The 11,915-nt window shown below is 31.6% G+C and overlaps 1 protein-coding gene across 1 annotated transcript; it reads left to right on the plus strand.

Moving 5' to 3' along the window:
- The first annotated feature begins 9,982 nt into the window (after window positions 1-9,982).
- On the plus strand, window positions 9,983-11,284 carry LOC134257684 (alpha-2C adrenergic receptor-like). The gene has a single exon (XM_062740276.1). The coding sequence runs from the start codon at window positions 9,983-9,985 to the stop codon at window positions 11,282-11,284; it is 1,302 nt and encodes a 433-aa protein (XP_062596260.1).
- The last annotated feature ends 631 nt before the right edge of the window (window positions 11,285-11,915 follow it).

Below are 11,915 nucleotides of genomic sequence, written 5' to 3' on the forward strand. Positions count from 1 at the left end.
TTTACTTTGTATAATTACTATGGGTACGCATGGTAAGTATCATAAAGCCAATATCATGAAAATTCTCTCAATCGTGGCCAACAAGTGTCTATTCCTGTTTTTTTTTTCTACAAAGAACACTCTTTTTGATATCCTCCCCGACATATATTTATTTATTGCATGTTGTTTAACGTCCCTCTCAAGATTTTTTTTCACTCATATGGAAACGCCACCATTTACCGGTGGAGAGCTGCAAACTTTGTCACTCTGGGCCATTGAACAGTGAGGGATCTTTTTCGTGGCAACACCTTCTGCGACATATGACCTCGGTTTATACAGTCTCATCCGATGGACCAGTCTCCACATCCAGAAATGTTATTCAAATCCGCGGCGTACGGACCAACACCTTTAATTTTTGCGACTCTAGAGCAGAGACTCTAACAACTAAGCCACGCGGGTGACGCCCTGACATATATTATTTATTTTATCAGTGTTCCGTTTTCACCAATATGTATTTAATCTATGCAACAAAACTTGCAAATCGAGAGAAGATTTAAATAAGTCCCTTTTATTTGATCTTTTACCATTAATATTAGGTTTCATTCATTAAGTAAGAGAAAAAAAATTAAGACAAAATATTTTGAAATTTTATTTAAAAATGCATATTTAAATACTCATTTTTCATAAATTTTAATGTCAGCATATGGTCCCTAAAAGCATCAAAATTTAAACAGTATGGAAATTTTTATGAAGTCGCTTAGTGCATCAATGCAATCTGGAAGCACTATAATGAAGGTAGATAAACATGGAATTGTCGTCATCATATCAATAAAACTATCACGAAATGATGATATGCAGTATCTTGATTTGCATTATATAACCAACAATCCAAAACCTTGATTATCTAGATAAACATTTGTCGTTTGTACACAGTGACAGTGTAAATTGTATACAAAATTACTGTATAAATCTGCTCTTATATGGGGTTTTAAATTTTTGATAACAGTCCTGTAATATAAGTTCGAAAAGAAGCTCTAATTTATTTCAAAACTTACTATGTTTCTTTAATTTTTTCTTTCAGTATACACTGCATTGGATTGATGTTCAGTCCAATATATATATATATACCAAAAGAAAAAATATATATTATTTATGAAGTATATTAGAGCTTTTTGAACGTATATTCTATACCTAATTCGAAGATAAACCATTTATATCGCAACGTGTTGTCAAGTGCTCGTGCACCAATTATGAAATGGTTTTAAACTCATCTTTAATCAATATGTTTTCAGAACCTTATGTGAATTTAACTGTTAGATCATCAAATTTCTCGTCAAATTAAACTAATTTTAATATGTAGTATATATTTACATACGCATTAACAGAGAGAAGAGAGAGAAAACACGAGTGTTAATTATTTTAAATATTCCATGTACATTTAATGCCGATTTTCAATTAATTTTAACATTTTTTATCGGATACATTGGCATTACAGTGTAACTCGTCTTATATCTAGGATCATCAGATGTTATCAAGCTGAGAAATCATGCATTAGAATAAAATTTTTGTTTACCATTTCCTTTCCTTTTATGATAAATACAACCACTTGAATCGTTGACATCTTGCACCACAAACACAATTCTCCAAATAGTCTGCCACACACAGGCATCTATGCATCCATGACATTTTTCTTGTTTCTGTTAGTATACATATAAAAATGGGTTACCTTCTTGTTGTATGTCTGCAAAAGTGGTCTTGCCACAAGGAATACACCTTTGAAATATGACAGACAAAGCCCCACCCACTCCAAAGTTATGGACAAGGTTTAAGACTAACAGAAAAACGGACAGACGGACGGATAGGGCAAAATACATATCCCCGAATCTTCGATTTAGGAGACATAAGAGCAATTGATTCTAAAGCACTTACATGTATACTCAATTCTGGAATGCTGAACTTTTTTAGCCTGTGTATGTCAATACCAACTGCATTTCAATTGTCATTATCACCACAAATCATTTCTCTAGCTTCAAACTACAGGAAATTAATCGAAACTTCTACCACGACTCTAAAATGGACCTTCCTTTGTACTAACATTTATTTATTTGAGATACAGGGTATCAGGTGTTGTTTTTCAAGTCCCCGTCTGTCTGTCTGATTGTCCGCAAAAACTCTAACCTTGCCAATAAATTTTGATGGGTTGCATCTTTCTTTGGATAATAAAATCCCGATCCCTTGAATATAATGAAACTTTGGTATCTTAAGAATTATTCTAATTTTTTTTTAACTTTTATTATTTAATGATAAATGTGTTGTATTATTTCCAATGATTACTTATTGCTTTGATTTTTCCCGTATGATAATTATGTAAATAATGTATGTTAAAAAAAGGTACATTTTCCTATATGATTTACGAAACCCTGCTCTAAAACCACATCCTTGACCAAGTAACAAAGATTTTATTATAGGTGAAGGCACTTTTGCTAACTGCGAGCATGTACATATTTTGTTTGCTAAAAATGCTCATTTTAATCGAAAAATATAGCTTAAATATATTTTCATATTTTATAGGACATGAAGTTTTCATTCAGGAAGATTGCTTAAATTTGTGCTTAGATAATTATCAGACAGAGAATTTGACAGTTTGATTGTCAGGAGGTTTACAAAGGCATTCATGTTTTGGCACAACAGTTAAGACTTTAAGGAGTAGTCCTGAGCCAAACATTCAAAATATCTGCTAGCCTCTATCATTCAATTTTATGACATTAACTTGTTTAAAATCGATTAAGCTATCAACATGTACAAGTTAAAATGTATAAAATACTTCAGGTGAATGATGCAAAATAAGCAACACGCGATTGAAAAAGTTAACAGCAATAGCATAATGTGGTGACACAGATAAATGCCTGTCTCTGCATGTTGTGGTAAACCGTATGTTTCTGTTTTACTGATTCTTCAGAAGTTACCATCTAGCCTAAAACTGTTTTCTTATTCTTGTATACCATAGAAGTATTTCAAAGCTATGTCTTTATCGCTAATTCTGTAAATAGTTTGAGCATATGCAAACAAATGTCGATAATGGTCTTTAAATAGCATTTGAAAAAAATTGCCATAAAAGCTATTGCATTGAATATTTTGATTATTATTTTAAAGATTGAATAAACAGTGTTTTCCTACCATTGATTTTATATCATGCATGCAATTCCACCTTTTTCTTTTCTCTCGATCATTCCATAAAAATCGAAAGAGTTTCATTTCAGTATACGATTTCGATGTCACATGTCACTTAAGATAAATATTGAAAAAATTAAATTTTGATACATATTGCCATTTTGAATTTCATGTACAGAAAACTAATGAAATGATATATATTGGTGAAATCAACGAGCCATGAATCATACTACCAAAGTATAATTCCTCCCTCCCCACCCTAAAAAAATATAACAGTTTTTATTTTGCGGCAAAAAATGCAGGTCTTTTCAAATAAATTGAAAATATAAAAAATTTCTTTAACATCATTTTCATAGATCTACAAATGATAGCTGATATGCTCAGACCCACAATACCATTATTAATTTGATGAAATTAAAGTTCATCTTTGTAAATAACACGGTTTTCTAAAAAAAAAAAATGCAGATCTTTTTCGGTCAAGATTTAATTATCTATCCATACTTGAATATGCATATCAATCATTCAAGAATAATAATGCTTGCATGTATTTATTTTCCAAATGAAAATCTACCAAAATCATTGAGCAGACATTTTCATGCTTTTTGTTGATTCTGAATTAGTGGCAAAAAATCCAAGTTCAAAAATCTTCAGCATTGGTGAATAAATTTTGGTAGTACCAGGAGTGTTTATGGTTTATATCCGAATAATTGTTTCTTTAAATTTTAAATTTCATATGGAACAGTACTTGTTCTAAATCTAAAAGTTGACTTTCTTGTCGAAACGATATTTTTTTTCAGTTTCAAAGATTCACCCTTTGTGTCACCTTTGCCGACTTGTGACTGAAACGTGAGAAAAATGTGAGATCAAAGGCAGAAGAAATCAATATTCTATCAATGATTAAGAGACCATTTTTTGCTCATTTTCGCTTTTTGATTTTAAAGATAAAAAAACCAGTGTTTTCATACAATTGATTTTATATCATGCATGTAATTCCATTTTTTTTTTTTGAGCATTCAATAAAAATTTAGAGTTTCATTTCTATATACAATTTCAATGTTACTTAAAATTAATATTGAAAAAATTTTGAATTCCATTTTGAATTTTCATATATAGAAAACTAATGAAATGATATACAATTGTGGAACCAATGCGCCATCACACATATCAACAGAGAGTAGTCCCCCCCCTCCACACTCTAAAAAAATAAATAAACAGTTTTTATTTTCTTTTTTCTCTTGTTTGATATGTTTTTAAAAATTGACTATTTTTTTTATTTTACAGCAAAAAATAATAATAATAATTTTAAAATTCTTTTTAAAATAAATTTTAAAAATAAAAGATTTTTTAAACTTCAGTTTCATAGATGTACGTGTACAAATGATAGCTGATTTTGCACAGGCCCACAATATACTTGGTAATTTGATGAAATTAAAGTTCATCTCTTTAAATTACCCGGTTTTCTAAAAAAAAAAATGCAGATCTCTTTCGGTCAAGATTTAATTATGTATCCATACTTGAATATACATACCAATCATTCAAGAATGATAATGCTTGCAAGTATTTATTTTTTTTTTTCAAATGAAAATCTACCAAAATCATGAAGCAGGCATTTTCATGCTTTCTGTTGATTCTGAATTAGGGGCAGAAAAATCCAAGTTAAAAATTCTTCCGCATTGGTGAATAAATGTTGGTAGTACCAAGAGTGTTTATGGTCATTATATCCAAATAAATGCTACATTAAATATTAAATTTCATATAGAACAATAATTGTTCCGATTCTAAAAGTTGACTCTCTTGTCGAAACGATATTTTTTCCAGTTTTCCTTCTCAGTTTTGCAATTTAAAAATGCAAACTATTTCAAAGATATATTTTTTGTGTCACTGTTGCCGACTTGTGTTAATATTACAGGTGTAGTTCTCGTGTCACAGAAATGTCAATCTATAAGAATTTCTGGGAAAAAAAAAACAGAAAGAGAGATAATAAACATAAACTTTGTTTTGTACGAATTAAGTTTATTTCATCTTATCATAACCAACCCCTCCTGCTCAATAAAATTCTATGTCAACTTTTGTAACGCCTCTTTGCATCCTGTTCTAAGATTACATTGATTGTCGTGTCAGTAAATAATTAAAGCTTAGATATTTGACAATAAATATACATTGACGTAAAGAATTTCCCAATGGAGCACTTGCAAGTTAGATTAATGATTAATGATAGAACGTTCTGTCACTTTGTTACAGCAATGAACTTATCAATCCTTTTCCTTTTATCTATATTTTAGTATTGCCTACTGGTTGATGTTTTTCAAGCATTTCCTATGTAAAAATTGTGTTTCAAAATTTAGAAAAGGAAAAGGCTTTGGATTTCCTGAGAAAAAAAACTAATTCATCGTAATTAATTATATTTATTCGCCATGGACCGGGACTGGGATTTCAATGAAATTTCATTCGTGTTTTGTGTTTCTCTATTCGCCACTTGTGGTTTGGTTGGAAATACTTTGATTTTAGTTGTCTATTTCACCAGGAAGCCATTATTTGGAGAATTCCTTTACATTAAAGTTCTTGCCATTACCGATCTTCTTGTATGTGGATTTTTGATGCCATACACCGTATCTTATGAATTCAGTTTAGTTACAAACGATGTTCTTTGTCGCTTAATGGAAGTTTGTCGCCATGGTGCCATTATTTTTTCGAACACTATTTTACTTATTGTTGCCACAGAAAGATTAAGAATGGTTTGGAAGGCGAATAATAAGTTTTCACAGAAGACAAAGCAATACATTTTACTTATTTTTCTATTTGCCTCTTTTATTACTGCTTGTCCAACAGCTGCTTTATTTCAAGTGAAAAGTACTCACAATAACAATACAACCAAGGAATACTGTCAGTACACCACTGCGACTTTAGGAGAAGAACTTGCTGAGATATACCAAACTTTTTTATCAGTCCTGATATCTCTCGGACTTTTTATTCTTATAGTGATTTACATATTAGTATACGTCCTCATTTATAAGCATAAAAAACGAATCGAAAAATTGACCACGAAAAATAACATGGAGAGCGACAGAAAGAATCGACCCGTTAGCATCTTGGAAACGACAAATCACCGAAGAGATTCTGAAGCAAATAATGACTGCAATAAACTCTCTGTCATAACGTCAGGAAAACGGTCTCCAAAAATAAACAATACAGCGTACGTGCGAACAAAAACATGGACAATGCTTTTTATTTGCACATTAATATATTTCATCTGAATTCGATTTCACCATCTCATGGATCCCGTTTTTCTTTGCCATATTTAACATATCAAAGATTTTTATTGTACGTTATTTCTTTTTTCTTTCAAATGCAAGTAATCCTGTTGTGTACAGCATTATTAACCAGAAAGTCAGAGACGGCATAAAACAATTATTTTCTCGTCAAAAACACTAGATTCATTATTTAGATGTTATTCAATTGATGTTTCAACAAAATCGATATAAAACAAATTTATAAGCAGCCTTTCCGCCAAATTTTTCCCTCTCAGATGTTGTAAATTTCAAAATTTAAATTCAAATACACTGTTCAATACAAATTTTAATTGTGTAACAGAAACTTTTATTATCTGTTAGTTTAGTTTTAATACTTATTAATTCATCTAGATCTGATACTTGATATTATTTTGACAAAAGTTTTGTATGTGAGGTGAATTACGAAATCTACGGCAAAATAAATATGATATTACTATCAATCCTATGTCACTAATGCATGAAATATATAGGAATAGTCGTTATTACAATGTAACACAAGTAGAAAATGTAAATACTGACAGATATTACTAAGGGTATTGAATTTTGTCCTTAATACAATACTTGAAAAAGTAAAGCGAATGAAAATTTTCGTACTTTTTTGAAACAATTATATTTAAGACATTCGAAGTCTTTATCTCATAGTATCTTGGATGCTATAGAAAAACACGATTTCTCCATTACCCGAAGTTGAGAAAACTTCAATTTGGTCAATGAGTATAATAAAAAAAGCAAAGAATAATTTAAATTTTTTTTTGATAAAAAGAACATACAATCAGCTGGTAATAAAAATTATTTTACCAGAGTTATTCATTTTGTTTAATCCTATCACTGAATTTTTCCGTTATTTGCCGATCATGACTAGGAGCATACGGAGGAGTCTGTAGGGGATGCTCACTCCTCCATGGCACCTGATCCCACCTCTGATGTTTAAGAGATTCGTGTTTGCTCTGCACCAAATTTGTATTGTTTATTGGACTTTTGAGCTTGAATTCTGTTCGTTATCTCCATACATATCATTCCAAAACCCTTTTCCGCATTTGTTTTTCATTGTCTATGGCCTGCAGAGACTTAACAATAATTTGAAAATTTGCTTTACAGTGTTCAACAAGACTGACATACATTAAACAATAAAGTGTCACCATACTTCAATATAAAACAGAAATTCTTGTTAATTCTAAGATGGAATCAGGTGTCAAGAAGGAGTAAGCATTCCCTGTTGATTGGTCACACCCATATTGAGACCTGTGTAATGGTCAGTTAGACTGAACCTTTCGTATTCGAATTTAGCATAAAAAAACAAGAGCCTTACAAAACATCTGAAACAAGGCAGACTAAATAAGACCCAATAATGAATTTACTAACAAAGTGATTATGACGTCCTTCGAATATACAAAATATTAACTTTTAACAAGTGTGTTACGATCCCTGTAACATCAATTTACCCGTCAGTAGCCTCTCTTGGTTGAAAATTTAAAGGTATTAGTAAACGGAGATTGCTCTTGAGTATAAAAAAAAATCTAGCAGTTGAAATCACCATGTTCAAATGATGGCGAAAAAAAAAAATCTATATGCATGAATATGGAAAGTTGTCGATGAAATTCAAATAATTCCTTTGGCACACAATTAACTTGTTAGATTATAACCAATAACTTATAAATATATATATATATATATATATATATATATATATATATATATATATATATATATATATATATATATATATATATATATAAAGCAAAACTGCGGTGTATACCAGATGTTCCCTTATGTATAATCCTTGGCCAGGTAGGCCTGTGAACAATAATGTGTGCATTTTCATAGGTGTATTATGAATGTAAATATTAATCATACTTATTGTTAGGCCGTTAGATTTTTTGAGTTTGGGCATTCTAGTCTGAAAGCAGCATACAACAGTGGCGGATTTAAGGGGGGGCACACCCGGCGCGCGCCCCCCTAAAATTGTCAAAGTTAACGTAAATCACAGTTTCGTCTAGAAAATGTAAATATGTCCACCTGGTAGACCTCATTTTTACCCTAGAAAATCTCTAGAATCCAGGAGCTTCCGGAGGCTTCGCCAGACCCCTTGCCTACTCTTGGCCCCCCTCTAACTTCAATTCCTGGATCCGCGCCTGTACAAGTAGCAGGTTATTTTATCCTGATCCCGCCTCTGGTAATGTGTGGAAGTCCATATTCGCCCTGTTCCAGAATTGTATTGTTTCAATGAGCTTTGAGTTTGATAACTGTTCATTATACTGTATGAAGGGTTATTTTCGTCCCATGTTATTTTCACACTTTCATATTTGCAAACAATTAAGCCCCGTTTTAAATTCGCCTAGAAACAGTTTTGTTCAAGACATAATGCAGTTTAAATATGAAATCGCTATTTTTTTAATTCGTCCACTCTAAACGCGAGCGAATGGGGCGAAAATAAAACAAGGGAGAAAATTACTCTGTATTTTTTTTCCGTCGTATTTCATATTTTATTTTATTTTTTACTTCTATTAATTTCTTACAATTTTGATTTATACTCAGTTTACCGTAAGACCCTTCAGGCTTGATGTTTCATAAAATGTACTCGATTCACAAACATTGGAATGTTTTTTCTATAGATCTACTGTCAATTTCCATTCATCGACATGTGATGTTTATCTGTTTATAGTTACCTTACTCATCTCATGTGTTCCATGTGCTCGTGTGTCGTTTTGCAAACATTACATTGTTCACGGGATTGATAATATTGATCGCACTACCTTTTAGTTTCATTCAGACTTTGCTGTAAGGTAGCTTCTAATGAATTTGTCACCCATGCTTTAAATAAGGCCTTGAATATGCATATTAAAAATTTGATACAGATACTTGTTTTACTTATAAAAAGTTTATAGAAGGTGAAGAGTGTTGACAGAATGTACTTGGATAGCCACAGGAGTGGATGCGGAAGTTGTTCAAAACTGATGAATGAAATAATTATGTGTTTTTTTTTTCTAATTTTAAGATAAGTCATATACATGTATCTTTCAACTTCATTGATGTTGACTAATGTACTTAATGAACTTCTTTACACAGGTGGAGTTATCTCATACAAACTGATAAGTTAGTGAAGAGAAAAAAAAACACATTATTTTCGGTAAAACAAACAAAATATCGTTTCATGCATGTATTATACGATCTTTGATTACGTGTGACATTTCCTATACATGTATGATTATTTTAATTTGGTAGATGCAAATATTCATTTCCGGCAAACTCTGATGACCAAGTGACCTTACAAAATTTTCCAAACATCCGGTAAAACGGGAAGCGCGCCTTATCACAAACCACCAGATCTACAGATCTACACGTTGCACCGTACGCTCTCATCGTCACCATTTTTCCACATCCCAAACAAAGGGCTTTTGTCATTACGATGCACGTTTCTTTTAATGTGACGATTAAGAAAGTATCACATTTTTATGAATTTCCTTCACTTTATATTTCAAACCAAAATTCATGTTTCTTTAGTTTAACCCCATACATTGAAGAACCCACTTGAAGTATTCAAAATGGATCTCAATCTACTGATATTTTTGATTAGCATATCCGTTTTCGCCATCATTGGAGTGATTGGGAATTCTCTCATTATTGCTGTTTATATAAAAACCAGAAGAAGTTTCTTCAACAGAACTTACATCGTGGCTCTATCTATAGTAGATCTGATTGCAGATTTACTTATAGCGCCATACACCGCCGTGTTTGAACTTCATCTCGTCAACAGTGACGTCATCTGCCATGGAATGGAAGTCATCAGACATACTGTTATAGGATTCTCGAACCTGATTTTAATCTTGATTGCATCAGAGAGACTTCTTATGGTGTGGAAACCAACAAAAATCATATCAGAAAGAAAAAAAATAATGGCTATACTGGTGCTTTTAGTAATTTCCATTTTCTCTGGACTTCCCTCTGGAGCAATTTATCAGGTTTCGAACAAAGAGCACAATCTTTATCATAACAGAACAAAGTTTAATAACGATACCACGATTAATAAAAACGATTTCTGCCAATATACCACAGATATTTTGGGAGATGACTTGAGCATGATGTACCGAAATTTTCTTGCTTTAATGATCCTTTTGGAATTTTTCATCTTGATTGTAGTTTATGTGCTTGTGTATGTAGTCATCTGTAGACAGAAAATGCGAGTGAGACGTATTGGGTCCTCTAGCGTGCTGAAAGAGAAGCAGAAACCTAAGAAGAGTGAAACAAGTCAAACAACCTCCAGTGTCCCGAACGATCAATCGGACTGCAATTCAACGGATGATATGGGATTGAACCTAAAATCACAACCAATAAACAATAAACACAACAGGTACGACCCTGGAAAAACTCTCAATTTTTGTTTTAAAAAGAATGGATTTCCAGTCAAATGCGCCGATTCCGAAACTGATTCAGGAGCTATATCAGTAACAATGACAAAATTTACATCGAACAAAGATATCCATGGCAAGCAAATGAGAACACTCAGCTTTGACACTGACACAACGGGTGTAGATAGTGAACCGGAAAAGGCCAATGGAAGAAATGACAGAGTTTGCATAAATACGGAGAAATCAACAACACTACGAAGGAAAAGAAAGATTCGAGTATCCAAACATGCTAATTACGTTCGGAAAAAAACCTGGACAATGCTGTTTATCTGCACATTTGTCTATCTGATATGTTGGATTCCATTTTTCTTTGAAATATTTAACGTGACAAGCATTTTATTTCTTCGCTATTTCTTTTTTCTTGGTCATGCCACAAATCCCATTATTTACAGTATAATCAACGTTAAAATCAGGAATGGGATCAAGAAACTTTTTTAAATGGAAGGGCTAATTTGTTGAGACGTTCATACAAGATTTAATTATGTACATATTTTTGTACATTGTGTTACACATCGACTTATTTTTATAAAATTTTATTAGTGTATATTTACACATAAAAATTTGATGAGGTCGAAATGAAAATTACATGCATAGAATGGTATTTTTCAGTGAAAGGAAACGGAGAACATAAAGACAGAATTTTGCCTTTTTTTATGTAGGTTTTGGGCGATAATTCTTGTAATCAGCAGTATGCTTGTTGTTATTTACTTATTTTGTATGATTTGTATTTTACTGTGTTTTTCATGTGCATATTTTGGATGAATACAAACAATAACATTTACTAAAAACATGAAATCATAAATACTTATTGCACAAATTTTAATTTTGCGAGTGTGTTTTTTAAATGAAATATTTGTGTTGATAATTTTGAAATAAAGATGAATTGTATATTTCATATAAGCTTAACATAAAAGAATGTAACTTTTGAAAAATGACCCTGCTTTAACTTCTTTATTTCCGACAATTTAATTCTTAAAAGGTTGGTAAATGTTAACTTCCGAGTTGTTACTTAAGCCATCGTGTTAAACAGGGGCTTTGAAAATTTACTGAAAGGAGGCAAAGAGAGATA

This window comes from Saccostrea cucullata, unplaced genomic scaffold (genome assembly GCF_032062105.1).
Source record: "Saccostrea cucullata isolate Sc308-1 unplaced genomic scaffold, CSIRO_AGI_Scuc_v1 ctg2763, whole genome shotgun sequence".
In the NCBI taxonomy this organism is placed as follows: Eukaryota; Metazoa; Mollusca; class Bivalvia; order Ostreida; family Ostreidae; genus Saccostrea; species Saccostrea cuccullata.